The 15733-nt window shown below is 36.8% G+C and overlaps 1 protein-coding gene across 2 annotated transcripts in view; it reads left to right on the top strand.

Moving 5' to 3' along the window:
- PRKD1 (protein kinase D1) overlaps positions 1 to 15733 on the top strand; it is a 275027-nt gene that overhangs the window by 233122 nt on the left and 26172 nt on the right. For both annotated transcript variants that reach the window (XM_080918823.1, XM_080918822.1), the window contains 5 exons: positions 284 to 336; positions 2342 to 2414; positions 3868 to 3974; positions 14432 to 14593; positions 15168 to 15266. In XM_080918823.1, coding sequence (XP_080774949.1) covers positions 284 to 336; positions 2342 to 2414; positions 3868 to 3974; positions 14432 to 14593; positions 15168 to 15266 — 494 coding nt within the window. The remainder of the gene's footprint in view (positions 1 to 283; positions 337 to 2341; positions 2415 to 3867; positions 3975 to 14431; positions 14594 to 15167; positions 15267 to 15733) is intronic.

The following is a 15733-nucleotide window of genomic DNA, read 5'->3' as shown; positions in this document are numbered from 1 at the left end:
AGAAAGTTAGTTTTCTATTAGCTAACAGAATTGCTACATAGCAAAGCCAGAATTGGAAGTCATTTTTTAATCTGAGTTCTACATATTTAAATATAAATTCATATTTAAAAACAAATTATAGATAGAATGTATAATGTTAAGGGGACAAATATATGTTAATAGAAATCTTGCAGAAAAATTTAATTGCTATGATTAATATAAATATAGTAAATGTAGCCCACTGAGATTTTTTTATAATACTTTTACTGTTTTATGTCTGTTTTTTTTAAACATGCATTTGCAGAAGATATTTCTGTGAGCATTTCCGTTTCAAATTGCCAGATTCAGGAAAATGTGGTAAGTCTGTGTCTATTAATATAAATTTCAGAATGTGATTAGTGGGAAATAGAAAGTATCCCATGATAGATTATTATTTATCTAATTTTCTGTTTATTTTCTTCCATGGTATTTTACAAACAGTACATTGTTTACTGATTTTTCTATATTCTATTTTATAGTACCAAGGGCTGTTTGTCATGAAGACAATTGTAGTATTATATTAAAATTTTTTCATATTTATCTTAGTTTGTTTTGTTTTTTGGTTTTCGGGTTTTTTGTTTTGTTTTATTTTGTATTTTTGTTTGTTTGTTTGTTTGTCTGTTTTTAGAACAACATTGTACAAACAGTTTACCAAGAACATTACAGAAAGGAGGCAGGCTTAGTAGTGACAGCTAAGAGAGTCACTGATCTATCCTTGATTCTTAATGGTTGGTATTGCATAGAAAATAGAAGCACTAATAAAATAAAATTTTTATTCGTAGACATGTTTAACATGCCATTGCTTACTTCCTTGCTAACAAGGCATGCTAATAAATAAAAGAGGTTGCAAATATTCTTAGTCACATATACATTCCAGAATCCAAAGCTCAAAACATTCCAGAAATCAGGAACCACATTTCACTGTGCCACCTAACACAGACTGTTCAGATTTCAGCAGTTGCAGATCATATTGTAAGATGTTTTACCTGAGGTTGTGTTTGCTTCATTTCATCTCAACACTCAAAATGAAATAACGCCTTTCCCTACCTCAGTGCTGTGACCAATAGCAGAACATCTTGCTCTCTGTACCAAGACCTGAATAAAGCAGTGTACCATCCTGCTTACAGTGTCCTGAGATTGCTTATCAAAAAAGTCAAACTCCATGAATATCTGTTCAGTACTGATCTTGTCCCTGGAATTCATGGTGAACTGGTTTAAACTGAACAAAGGCAAGGATGAATTCCAGGAGGCAACTTCACAGTGCAGGTTAAATGGGTGCTTGAACTGTTCAGCCTGGAGACTGCAGATTCCCCTGCCCTTGCTTAGACAGACAAGACCTTGGGGAACGCAGGTTACTCTATAACTCCCGAGTAGTTCCCAGGGGATCTCAGAGGCTTTCGATCTTGGTTGTTCACTGAAACTTTTGAAATGAATTTTCAAAGAAATTCTAAAGAGTCTGTTAGCTGGCTTGGATGGAGAACAGAGGGAGCAGAATGATCTTCATTGCTAGAGAGGTTTTAATTCACCTTCTGAATGCTCCAAAGGGATCATCGCACAAGCTTCCTATGTGCTTTCAAAGAGAAGGAAAAGTGGTGAGAGTAGATTGCAAATGGGGGAATGTGGCTGTTTTATATATATATAAATAAATACAATATATAAATAAAATCAGTTGTAGAGTTGAAGTAAGTAGAAAATGTCTTAGGATGCATAGCACGTTGCAACTGTTAATATAAAGCTTTGTAGTGTTTCCAAAAAGATGCTTACCAAAAGGTACAGTGCAAAACCCAGATTAGCTCACTCTCTTGACAGCGATTATAGTTTCCCAAGTGGCAATATTGTGTGGGGTATTTATGTAGCAATGGGGAGTCCTGGAATGGTTGTCTGTAGCTTAGGTTCTTGTAGAAATGAGACCATCAGGAGTAGCCTCATTGTTCCGGCCTGAAGGTAAAGCTGGATTGTTCCAGACATGTGATGACACCATGGAATAGTTAATGAAATTTCTAAATTACTGCTGCAGAAATAAGAATACATTTTCAGATATTTATAGAAATTTTCATTGATTGGCTTTAGGTTCCCCTTCTCGCTATTAAAATGTGCCATATCCCAAGTACTTAAGAGCAGAATCGTTTTCAAAATATTGTAGGAATACAATTTGAATATTATAGCCATTGAAATTTTATCCAACATTTACGAGTGTTAAATGAGCTTTGTAATATTTAATTCTATTTCTTTTCAAATCAGCTAATAGCAATTATAACTTTAAAATGTAAGAGGATTAAAGCTTTTTCCCCATCTTTGTTTTTCTCTGGGTATGTGCCTGTAGGATATCAGCACAGTCTATCAGATTTTTCCTGATGAAGTTCTGGGTTCAGGACAGTTCGGAATTGTTTATGGAGGTGAGTAGGTTCAGTAAGTCTTTCTATGTACTTAAATGTTTAGGTTCGTGTGTATAAAAGTAGTATATTACCAAGAAAAATATAAACAAACAAAAGATGCGTATTTGGGTATCTTGGGTCACCTTCAGAGAAGCTTCTTCTGAGAGAGCCAGTTTTTTAAAAAACTTGTAATTCTTTTTGAAGTTTCCTATTCCTGAAAATCATGTTTTCATATGTATTTGAAAACCCTACTCACAGTGTTGGAGTAGTTTGATTTTTCTATGTAGACAAGAATGTTGTAGAAATATGGGAGCTGTAGTTTATAAACAAAGCAGTTCCATTTTTTTTTTTTTTTTTACCATCTTCTACTAGATCCTTACAGGAACTATTTGTCAGTGAATCTGGAATCTTTGAACTTTATCATTTTCCCTCTGTATCTAATTCATAACATCTGAATGTTTTAGCTTTTTGAGGCTAATATTAGTGGGTTTTTTTACTTAGATCCTAGACAGTTCAGTCAAATTTTTCAAACTTTTGTATAACATTTAATTTTTCAACTTTTACCTACTATAGAAAATGATACCTTAACTTTTCCTTTTTTTGGTAATTAACAAGTTTTTATGAATTTATATTTTATAAAGTAATCATGTCGAACACTTTTACTTATCATCATAAAATTACAAAAACTCTAAATACAAAATTTTCAATATGAACATGTAAGTTGCTCTATTTTTCAAAGCGATTCTGAAAACTACTGCAATGATTTGTAGAAATATAATAAATATTAACCACTGTAAACATGAGTAGTAACCATTGTCTTAATATATAATCCTGTAATAAGAAAAACCAAGTTTAAAATATTTTTCTGCAAAGTAGTAATTGCATAGTAAATATAGTGTTCAACTGAGTATAGAAAATATAAGTCACAGCACATAGGTGATGTTGAAGCAGGGGTGATGATAAGAAAGATGAGAGGGAAGCAATCAGAATGGAGTTTGAACACTGGACACTGAGGGACCTGAAAGACTGTGTGTTAGAGGGTTGGAGCTTCACAAGGAAGAATGCAAGCATGAAGAGTAGACACTCAGGGATGGAGGCAGTGAGGACAGGGTCTCAGATGGGTGTCATCTCCAGTGACTGAGAAGTGGGCTACACGAAACTCTTAGTATGTTGGGAGCTGCTGCTGTAAATTGCTGAGTTGTGGTAGAGTCTGTATGAGTCAAGACATGAGCACTGACGTTCACGAAATTGAGGCCATAAAACCAAGGGAATATACCGATGAAGGGAAGTCATCTGGAAGGGACCAATGAGCACCATGAGAACAGTATGCAAGGACAGGAAACTGTGGGAACCAAAGGTGTTGACAGAGCAGAATTCCAAGGTAGTTTATATGGCCAACACTTTTCACTAACTACAACTGTTAATTTGCTAATTAACTAATCTTTCTTTAATGTTTCTCATTTTTATCTTGAAGGTAAACATCGTAAAACAGGAAGAGATGTAGCTATTAAGATTATTGACAAATTAAGATTTCCAACAAAACAAGAAAGTCAGCTTCGAAATGAGGTTGCAATTTTACAGGTAAACTGATTCTCATTTGAGAGTTGTAAATTCCCCTCCTTAACTTCTGTAAAACAATCAAAAGTCATGCAGATACCTATAGCCTAGAAAACTAAGAGCAGACTAACTGGAAAGGGAAACTGAGTCAGACTTAACTGAGTGGTACCATCCAGAGGGCAAGAAAGTTGTTCTTTTTAATGTACTCAATAATACAGTTTAACATATTATTAATATTCATTAAATAGGCATATTTTCAGAATAGATATGCTCAGAGCAATTTGTCTTAGATTCAAAATGACCTTAGCTTCATAAACACTTTCTCTTTACATGAATGGGATTTGTAGCTGTCAGCAAATGGAGTGTGTAAGTAGCACAAATCTAAAAGATAGATTATCTAGGTTTTCCTGCTGCCCCTCATATCTCTCCAGGTGAGTTTTTCTTCTACTCAAAAAAATCACAATTCTGATTCACAGCAATGTTCTGCAACACAAGAATATAAGATTTATTGTGTGTCTAATATTTCTAATTGTTTGAACCATTTTTGGAAATCTAAAGAAAGTTGAGCCGCTATCTGCCAACTGGTTAACACTGTCTATTCAATTCATTTTTGATAAGCACAGGTTTTAATGTACATGCCCAAAAATCCTACTTTTATAAGTTAATATTGAGTTTTAACCCATAATATCATAGCACTTACAAAGTTTTTATCTCACATGAATGAGTATAATTCTATTCAATATGCTATTGCTTCTGTTTTACTTGAAGTATGTTTTTAATTTACCAATAAAGTGAATAATACTAGAGCTTCTATTAATGATGCAGTATGTGAAAAAATAATTTGGAATTATAATATATATACACACATATATATATATATTAAAGTATATGTAGAGTATATGAAACTTGGAGGAAGATTCATAGACTCTTTGATCCATAAGTTATATAAGTTCAGATTGGTAAGTATATGGGCCTTTTGTCTATTCCTGTGATTTCTTCTGTACCCAGCAGTCTCAGCTTTTTTGTCTTTATCAGACTTGATTAACTTAGTGCTTTCTGATCAGTTGTTCCTTTACAAGTCCCCCTGCTTATTGCACCCTGTAGTTACCAGATTCCATTTCTCCTTCCTGCCTTTTCCTCAACTGCCCTCTGAGCCTCATCCATCCATGCACCAATCTAAGTATCTTAGATCTGACACTCATTTCCTGAGCAGGGTCGCCTTTTATCAAAAAGCCATCTGTCATCCACTCACAATCCCTCTATGATGTTGCACTTGAGAGCTGATGCTTCTTAAGTACTTCAGGCTCAAATTTCGTTCCTCAGAGCATCCCCACTTCTTTGTGCCATCTTACCCAAAATCAACCTGAAAACAGTGACTCCTGAGGTGAGCCTTCTTATCCTCCCAGGGCCCTTTCCTTCAACTAATGAAACTATTGTTATTCACATATTACTAGGACGCACTTCCTTTCTTAAAGGGAAGAAAGGGAGGTCTCCTGGACCACATAGAAATGAATGAAACCCTTGAGGTTATTTAGTCTATCTGGGTGTCAGGTATAATGGTCTACAAATCAGAGATGCTAAAAAGCGTAGTGAAAGCAATCATGGATCCTTACTGTGACCTGGAAATCGGGACACTGCAAAAGAAGATGCAACAGTAAAATCATAAGAAGCTTTGCAGCTTTCAGATAAGCAAGCAAATAGATGAGAGAAGCGGACTCTGAAAAGCCATGTCAGCAAAGAAAACATCTTTCTGAAATAACTATAAGAATAGGAATCCCATTAGAAATTTAAGAGTAATATTCAAGGGATTTGCATCTTGCAGATCTAAGTACAAATCCATGAAAGCCTGGAGGGAGCAGAGGCATAGCTGATGGGCCCAGAGTTTTCTAAGAGTATATTTTCTTTATTTGCATATAACCCATAAATAAAACCTGTGCAAGTGTGCATGATGTTTCTTGTGTGTCTTGTTTCTGGGCTGTTTGGTATTGGTGTGCTCTTTCCTGGGGAAGACTCTGTCTCCCACTCTCAGTTTTTCTTAGTTGCCTGTAATACTTTGTCTATAGTTAAGAACTCATGTTCCTTCCCCACCCATATTAAGTTGAATCATTACTTCTAGTCTCTGAAGCCATTTTTATTGACTTTTAAATATTACATGACTTGTCTAATATTATATCCCTTGTCTACATTTTACTAGAAATTATGGTCTTAGTTGAAAATTAAAGATCTATATACTTATCTTCACGATACCAAGTGTGTGAAATTAGTCATTGAGTTGTCTTGATAGTTGTCTCTCTATCCTCCAGAATTAAAAAGTGAATCATTCATATAAAATATTGATAATCATAATTTGTGAATTAACAAAGATGGTGGGTTTAAATCTATATTGTGCTAGTGATGCTTTTAAAATTGTCTCAGAGACATTAGATAGACAGGTAGATAAATAGATAGATAGATAGATAGATAGATAGATAGATAGATAGATAGATAGACAGACAGACAGACAGACAGACAGACAGACAGATAGATAGATAGATTAGATAGGCAGACAAACATATGATACATAAAAACACGCATATACATATACATGGAGACCTATATACACAGAGATAATTACATAGACTTTTGTGGCCTGATAACTTATTATTAGGTTGGAATAGCATTTCATTACCTGGATATAACATGAGTTATCCATTCATCTGCTGAAAGATGTCTTGCCTCCAACTTTGAGCTATAGTGAGTAAGCCTGCTTTTAGAAAGTAATGTCCAAGCTCTTTTGAATGTCTATGTGTAAGTATCAAAGTGCATAACTGTTAGATCATGCACTCAGAGTGTGCTTAGTTTTACACTGTCTTCCATGGTGCTGGGGAGTTTGCATTAGCACACCTGTGACACAGCACTGCAGCCTCACCTCTGCATTAGACTCTGCTCTCACTGATATCCAAGAGTCTGTAGTTCTAATAGGTCTGAACTGATATAATGTTTTACTTTAATTTCCCTGATAATATATGTTGTAAAGATGTTTTAAATAGAAGATGTTAAATCTATGTATGTTGAGAGGTACCAAACCTTCTCTCATTTTTTATTTCATTGATTTTTTTTTATATTATTAGGTTTTGGAAACTCCTTGAATATGTTTAGGAGTCGTGCCTTATAAAGTTTGATAATATGCTTCTTTAGAAATCTTTTCTCACAATCCATGAGGTTTTTTTTTTTTTCTTTTTTTTTCTTTTTTTTTCATTCTCTTAATTTGCCTGAAAGATTCCTGATGCTGGGTAGAAATTGTGACATTTTATACTATTCTGTTCACTGAAAAATCAAGAAAGGGCACAACAGCCTGAGAGATGAGAGGGTTTGCCTACATTTCTTCTCAGCATGTTGGCTTCCATTTGCACTTAGCTGTCTCTCCTTTTGTAAGGCAAGGAGATGGCTCATTATATTTCCCACATTTCTGTAGCAACTCTGAAATCTGAAGCTCGATGGAGGCTTTCCAGGCTTAGTGAACTTGAGAATGACTGAGTGGTGTCTGGGCATGTTCAAGGATGTATATGAATGACAGCACTAAGTAACCTTTCCACTAAACAGATACTGATCTTGTTCCCTCACCCACCCCTATACCTGCACTTAGTAGAATGCCAGGAGTTACAGCAAATTTCACATGAGTATATATAAAATACAGAATTGTCAATCATGAGATAGCTCCCCCAAATCCATGCTCTTTCGTGATGCAAAGATAAAGCATATCTGTTTTTATTCACAGTTAATAAAGGTACTCCGGACTCTGTGTGTTTGTGTCTGTTTATGTGTGTTTGTGTGTGTGTGTGTGTGTGTGTGTGTGTGTGTGCGTGTGTGTATATGTGTGTGTGTGTATGTATCAATGGATAAAGTACTGCCACAAAGTGGGGAGGAGTATCTATGGGAATTCATGGGCCAGTTAGCCTGACATTTACATCTATCCTCAAAAATGCCCTCCACAACAAGAGACCATTCACTAAATAAGATAGGAGGCCAGCACTAACATCTGAGTTATACTCTAACCTCATGTACAGTGTATGTATATCCATACACATATGCACATCACAGCTCACACGCATACATCTCACACACATACACATACCACACAACACATATAGACACGTCAAATGCATATATACATATCATGCACAATGCACACACACATATGTATGTATTGAATGTACCTACACACATATTACACACACATACCACATAAACTCAGACATTCATGCACATACATACACTGATAATTTAAGAACACTTGCCATTTCGAGTTTCTCTCTCTGCTTCCTGTTTGTGGTTTGAGATGTGAGCTCTCAGAGGCAGCTCTGAGTACATCGTCTGCCTGTCATGCTTCCCTGCTGTGATCGTGATGAACTCTCTTTTTTTCCCGACACATGCCATTTTTTTCCTTTTTTTTTTTTTAAATGAATATTTTCATTACTTAGATTTCAATTCTTTTCCCCTTTCCCAGATTTCCCTATGGAATCCCCCTATCCCCTTCCTCTCCCCTGCATCTATAAGAGTGTTCCCACACCTGCCCTCCTACTCCCTCCCATCACCACACCCTGGCATTCCCCTATACAGAGGCATTGAGCCAACACAGGGTCAAGGACCTCTTTTTTTTTTTTTTTTTTTTTGATGTATGATAAGGTCGTCCTCTACTACATATGAGCTAGACCATGGGTTCCTCCTTGTGTGGTGGTTTAGTCTTTGGAAGCTCAAGGGGGTCTGGTTGATTGATATTGTTGTTCTTCCTATGGGGTTGAAAACACCTTCAGCTCCTTCAGTCCTTTTTTGTATCTCCTCCATTGGGGACCCCATTTTCAGTCCAGTGATTGCTTGAGAGCATCCGACTCTGTATTTCTCGGGCTCTAAATGTCACTGAAACTGTAAGCCTAAAATAAGCCCTTCTTTTTATAAGTTTCATGATCATGATGTTTTACCACAGCAATAGAAAAGCAACGAATATAGAGAGAAAAAGATTAGATGATAAACTTAGGTTCATCAGGTTTGCTTATGTTAGTCAGGTTAGCCTATGCCAACACATAAGTCCTTAAAAATAAAGGGCCCTCTCTATATGGAAGCATAGGAGGAAGAAAAACACTGCTGTGAGTTTTGGAATGTGAAAATTCAACAAATAATGAGTAGGGGAAGACCAGTGCTGAAGAAGTTGAGAAGCTCAGGGCTTCCCGGCCCACAGACAATAGGGAACCAGTACTGTCACCTCTCTGTCACTTAGACAACAACCAGAATAAACTGGGGGGCCAGTTGTCCCTCAGAGCCCCCACATGGGAGAATGGTGTCCTAACAAGATAAAGGCTGAGATAGCAGTATTTCTTACTACCCCGATGTATGCTCTTGTCAGGTCAAAGGGAATCTCCTTTGTACCATCAATGTTCAATCAACGAATTAAAGAGGACCTTACTGTCCATTTCTTTAGAAGGTGTCAGAAATCTAAATTTATGGGGACTGCCTCCAAAGAACCTGCTACAGAAACGTTGGTGGCTCCTGGGCCTGAGGCTACACTTGTAGCCTTACCTGTTCTGAGTTAAAACAGAAACCCCATAAAAGGAAGGGAGATGAAACTGGGTTATATAGAAAACAGTTGCCACAATTGTTACTGTACTGTATTGCCTGCTTTCCCCCCCTCCTTCATGCTCAGGAAGATAATGAAATTATGACTCCTGTAAAAAGAGAATATAGGAATGAATGATAGGAGGGGGATCTCATCGGAGAAATCGTCAGCCCTTCAGCTGCTGCTGCTGATCTTTCTGGCCACTTTTATAGTGCTTTTTAGACTGATGTGAAATGAAAACTACTCATAAAAAATAGACATGGAACCAGTACACCTCATCTAGAAAAGAGGGAAAACATGGGTTTGTTCCTAAGAAAGATGATGAAATTCTTCAAACAGGTGTCAAAACAGCCATATTTTGAGGGCTGACCCCTACGCACTGGCTTCATCATATCCTTGTTTTGAGGAATATCATTTGGAACACATCTTAGCAGTAGCATTCATGATATTTGACTCTATATAATTAGTTTTTTAATTTACAAAAGCATTAGTTAGTATTCCATCATGTGAATCCAGAGTTTCCCAACAATTCACTGAATTTACAATGAATATCCATACACTGTACATTTTCTACAGATAAGTAATTACTGTATATCATTTAATGGCAGTATACCATCACCAAATATTACATATATGTTAGCATATCTAAAATAAAATCATTTATATAATGCAGAATACTATTCAAATAATAATGAAGTCAGGTAATACAGTTCATCTTTAAATAACATTTAATACATTAACACTGAGCATCTAATATATCACAGACCCAGGACTAGGTGCAGAATTCATTTGATTAAATATGCACACTAAAGAGATTGCAGTCTTATTGGTAGAGGAAAGACATTGATAACAATGTAATATAAATGTTATGAAGGAAGATTGTTCTAAAGATCCTGAAAATGGAGAGGAATCCAACTAAAAACCAGGATCCCGGTTGTCTCATTCAGGCTGAAGCAACATGAGCAGGAGAAAGAAAATGTACAACAAGAGAAAGATGTTAGTGTGTAAAGAGAGGCAGTATCTGGAAGAAGAGAAGGCGCTTGAAGGGAAATGTTTGAGCTGAGAGATGAAAGCAAATGGAGATTGATGGGCTTCCTATGCTTTGCTGAAAGGGAGCATGTATTCCCAAAGCTAGTGATGAACACCTTATAAACCAGAATCAGCTTGAGGAACTCATAGTACCACTCTATTAATGATAACCTTGGGGAGACATGGCAGTTGATTAAGGAAATATGTAAGAGGAAAACCTAGGCACAGCTATGAGGACAGAGGGAGGGGATCTGATTGAGAGGAGTGGGCCTGCCATTGTAATGTACACAATGTGATTCAGAAAGAGACACAAGTCTGTTTTTACAGTAACCCTCAGCTGTTGGGCCTCAGGAATTCACTGGATACCAAAAGAAGAAGATAAAGATGGCAAATTAGGGTAGAGAAACACTGGTTTATTGCTGCATTTTTTTCATTGAATATGTGTTCCAAATCACAGATGGTTATAAGTTTCTGAAAATCAAGAGTGCTTCCAGTCAATGTGGATACCATTTTTAACAAGCATTTCATGTTTTCCCCCACAAAATGACTTTTCCGTATCTATCAAGGCATTATAAGCCATTTCCCTTTTCATACAGCATTAGGTGATTATGACTTAAAGGACTACTAAATAGAGCAGAAATTCTAAGAGACTGTAATTAGGAAATGGATAGAATGCTGTGATTTTCTCAACACTGAGAAGGGGCAAAACCAGAGTGAGTCTCATACCTTTAACAATGACACCCTCTACTTTTGATCCTCTTGATCTCTTCTATGCAGTGAGCTGTCCCTTCTTCCATTCATCAGGCTGATTTGAATGCTTTGTCTGAATTCATCATGTTTTAGTTTTCCCCATTGCAGTATGAGCTGAATCATATAGCTTTCTGATGAAGTAGTCATAAGCCATCACGAAAACGCTTTGCTCCTAAAATGTTGAATGCTATGTTGAGTCTATTTTCTTTTATTCTCTTATTTCTTGCCCAGTATGTATTTGAGTAGAATAGAATAAAAGAAAGAAGGTGACAATGTGGCAGTGATAGCTTGTCACAACTTAATATCAGCAATTAAATACTCTGGTTATAAAATAAAGCAATTCTGTTATCATTAAAGAAGAAGTGCTGATGTAGAACTATGCAGGAAAACGTATAGGAAACATAGCACGCATATGGAAACCAAAAGTGCAGCTGAGCTAATTCACTTCCTACTGAGATGCCTTGCTTCTAGGAATGAGTATCCTTTCACTGGTTACACATCTTTCTAGGTGACTTAGCTCAAAGAGATTCTTGTCTTGATCTCTGAGTGGTATTTTCCCCCTGCTTTTGAAAGCCCTTACATCCATAATGAATAGCTATGTCATAGTCGTCACTGTGTGAAAGTGCACCATTTTTCCTGTGCTTGACCAAATGTTTCATTTCCTGAAAATTTAATTACTGAAACCCAACAAACAGATGGTCAGAGTCCTGCAGAATGTTGCTCTGCTGTGAAATGCATGCTCTGAATTCCTGCTGGACACATCAGAAGTTAGCAAGGATTCTTCCTGGAGGCCACTGTACTCTGCCTTTGCAATGTTCTGTCATTTTTCAAAGTCAACTACCTGGGACCTCAGAAGAAGCCTTTCCAGATCTATGTTTATATTAAAAAAATAACACTGATAAAGTCATGTGGACTTGGTTGGAATATATCTAGGTATTAATTAGTTACCATGTGTTCCATAATTAAAAATTATACCAGTGGCATTGATTACACAAGGACATACATAAGAGATCAATTTTTCCTGCTTATAGTTTTTAAATATGCAATTCTTCAGGCTAAATAGATATTTCAAAGAATATAATGTAGGATCTTGGGTAAATAATATAGTCCTGCTCCTTTATATATGTTTTCTTATTATACATAAAAGATTTAATCATTTATGTCAGTGGGACCATAATAAAACCAATCCATGAGGAAGTATGACTTTGTCTCAACAATACATTGTAAATAATCTATAAAAAAAATAACTGGGCATGAAAACTCACACCTATAATCCTAGCACAGAGGACACTGTGGCAAGAGGTTTGCCATGACTGAAAAGCCAGATAAAGTTACATAGTCAATTCTAAGCCAGACTAGGGCAGAGTGTAAGGCCCTATCCTCGATTGTTTAGAAGAAACTCTTGACTTGGTTGAAGAGTTTTTAGTTCTCACGTAATGCATCCTTTAAGGAACCTAAAGCAGTAGGCTGTTATAAAATGAAAGCCGAGGGTAGTGGGAACATGAGTTTATGTTTCTAAAATATCTTTTCTAGTTTGGTATGTATGGCTTTTACTTGGATACTGTAATGTATATGATGATTCTTTTAAAATCTGCGTATTTATACACAATGTCCTGTGTGGGAAAATAGCAAAGAATTACTTAGTCTGTTTTACATAAATGCTTAATATTGGCCATTTGTAGAGTCCTTCTGAGTTTGCAATGAACATGCTTCAAAGCAGATGACAGAGAAACCCTAGTGATCTGTTCCATATTTTTGCCCTAAGACATTTTGGGAATCGTCCCAGTCTATGTTGCATATACTATGCTGCACCCTATGTATGGGTCTGTTAAAGCCATGATTTGGAGTAGGGAGAGGGAGAAAAGTATCTGTCAATGGAGGGTCAGTTAAACCACTGAAAACCCATCAGGGATGAGAATCTCAGGCAGGGATTCTCATAGAATCCCTTCCATTCGGATCACGGTAGCAGAGTGCATGTCTGTCTGTCTTTTTTTTTTTTATTTTTCACTGTACCTGTTCCTTACCCAGACACAAGGCTTTTGGATTTAAGGAACCCAGGTTTTCAAAAAAAAAAAAAAATAGAGAAAGGAATTGTATGCTCAGATAGGGTGGTGCACTTGGCAACTTCTTTGTGGAGAATCAGAATTTCAGCACAACCATCTTGTGGCTTTTTCTGTGCCTATTTTTATTTCCTGTAGTGGGTGGGGTTTTTAATTTTGTCCAAGATGCGTTATGTTGATATCATTATTGTTTCTCACTGAAATATAGATAAAATATGCCCTTGCTTTGTGCTGTCAGGATTTTGTTGTTTTGTACAAAAAATACATAAAGGTCAATTAGCTAAAGGCTTTTGTTGAGCCAGAACAGGACTGAAATTTAAACATTAAAGAGGGAATAATATAATGCTCAGAAGAATAGTATGTCACATCGGGCCACCCCTGGCTAAACACTACACTACTATATACATAGGATATACACTAAAACATAGTATATATCCTATGTGTATATCCAACATAGATCCTATGGTTGAGCTTTGAAGGACCCTTGCATAGTGTGTTGTCATGACCAACCAAGGAGTCAGCGATAGTAGTTCACCTGTTCACAGTGATCTTCACCGTGTAATAGCTTCTGCCTCCTACAACAGCCTGTGGGGCTGAGCACCTGGGGCAGATTCTGCCTGAAGTGCTCCTTCTGTCAGTCATGTGTACTTCATATATGAATTTTATCTCTTCTGAATTGAATATAAATTATGTAGATGTGCCCTGGTGTGCTTTTTTAAGACAATATGCTTAATATTGGAGATGATTCTACGAAATTGTACATATCTCAATATGGTATTCTAATTAAAACCTAATTAACAACTCACTGTGCTAGAACTTAGTTTTATTTCAGTATAGAAATGACTTCACTATGCATAGAAAATAAAGATATATTTTTTGGAAACATTAGAATTTCAAAACTATAAGGCGGCACATGTGGAATTTGGAGGTGCTAAGAATCTTAAGTGTGGCTTCTCCAAGCTTTACGCTTCAACAGTTTCGTGTAATCAGTGAGCTTGCCAAACAGTATCAAAAATCTCATTTTCTTCAAGTGCTTTATTTATCTTTAATAGAACCTTCATCACCCTGGTGTTGTAAATTTGGAGTGTATGTTTGAGACGCCTGAAAGAGTGTTTGTTGTTATGGAAAAACTCCATGGAGACATGCTGGAGATGATCTTGTCAAGTGAAAAGGGCAGGTTGCCAGAACACATAACGAAGTTTTTAATTACTCAGGTAAGAAATCAATTAGAGACAGAAAAAAACAGGATTCAATATCAGATGTTATCACTGTTTAACTACAGCTCTCTAGCCTTGTTGGTTGGTCTCTGTTTCTGATCTACACTACATTAGAAAAGATTGCAAGTGTGGAGTACATCTTCCTACTTAGATTTTTATCATTGGGAGTCCAGCATACAAAAAAAGGTAGCATTTAATCTGACCTAACCATTAAAGCTAGTCTTGAAATTTTAATAGTACCATGGCTTAGACATAGTTCAGTGCATATATTTAAGGCAGTGTTTCTGCACCTTGTGGTGAGTTTCTTTGTCTACACCCGTGTTTCTATATGATATTGTGGAATAGTATACTACTTCTTCCATGGATTCTTCCCTAGAAACCTGCCATGTTAACAGTAGACTAGTTGAGTATCTTGAACATAAACAGATGTGACTGGTCATCATGGGGTTTCTTGGTGCTTCAAGTTTATGTTGAATTTCATTTCAGTAATATCTTGAAATTAGCTATATATCCTGAGATGAATTGGTAATATCCTAAAATGAAGTTATTTGGATAATTCTCTTTCGTATAGATACTAGTGGCTTTGCGACATCTTCATTTTAAAAACATCGTTCACTGTGACCTCAAGCCAGAAAACGTGTTGCTGGCATCCGCTGACCCTTTCCCTCAGGCAAGTACAAAGCTGCTTTCAAGCAGAAAAGCAGCTGGACAGCTGGATCCAGGCCACCTCCTTGCCCCTCCACACCCTTAAACCTGGAATTGTCTGAAGTCTCCCCTGAGCATTTCCTTTCTCCTGTTGTTTTCTGTTCCTGGTCCACACTGTGTCAGTCCCTCCTCAAGAAGCTGCTCTGCTAATACTCACCTGCATTTTCTCAGTCCGCTGTTGGGCTGCATTGGCAAAGGTGGACCCTGCCCTGTGTTGACCTCAACACTGAGGATACCTTAGGATCCAGGGATGCTGGCTACTCTCTGAGGCTGGGGACAAGGGCAAGCTTTCTTTTCCTACACACAGGGGTAGGAAAAAGCTGGACCTTTCTAGGGACTCTAAGTTTATAGTACTTGGCCAGGGTGGGTGTCTGGTTTTGCTCTGCTAAACACATTCAGGTCCTGCCTCCTAGCCTATATGGAGTTAATGTT

This window comes from Micromys minutus (genome assembly GCF_963924665.1).
Source record: "Micromys minutus genome assembly, chromosome: 1".
NCBI classification, from domain to species: domain Eukaryota; kingdom Metazoa; phylum Chordata; class Mammalia; order Rodentia; family Muridae; genus Micromys; species Micromys minutus.
Note: the sequence above shows the minus strand (reverse complement) of the source record. Positions and strands in the feature narration are given on the sequence as shown.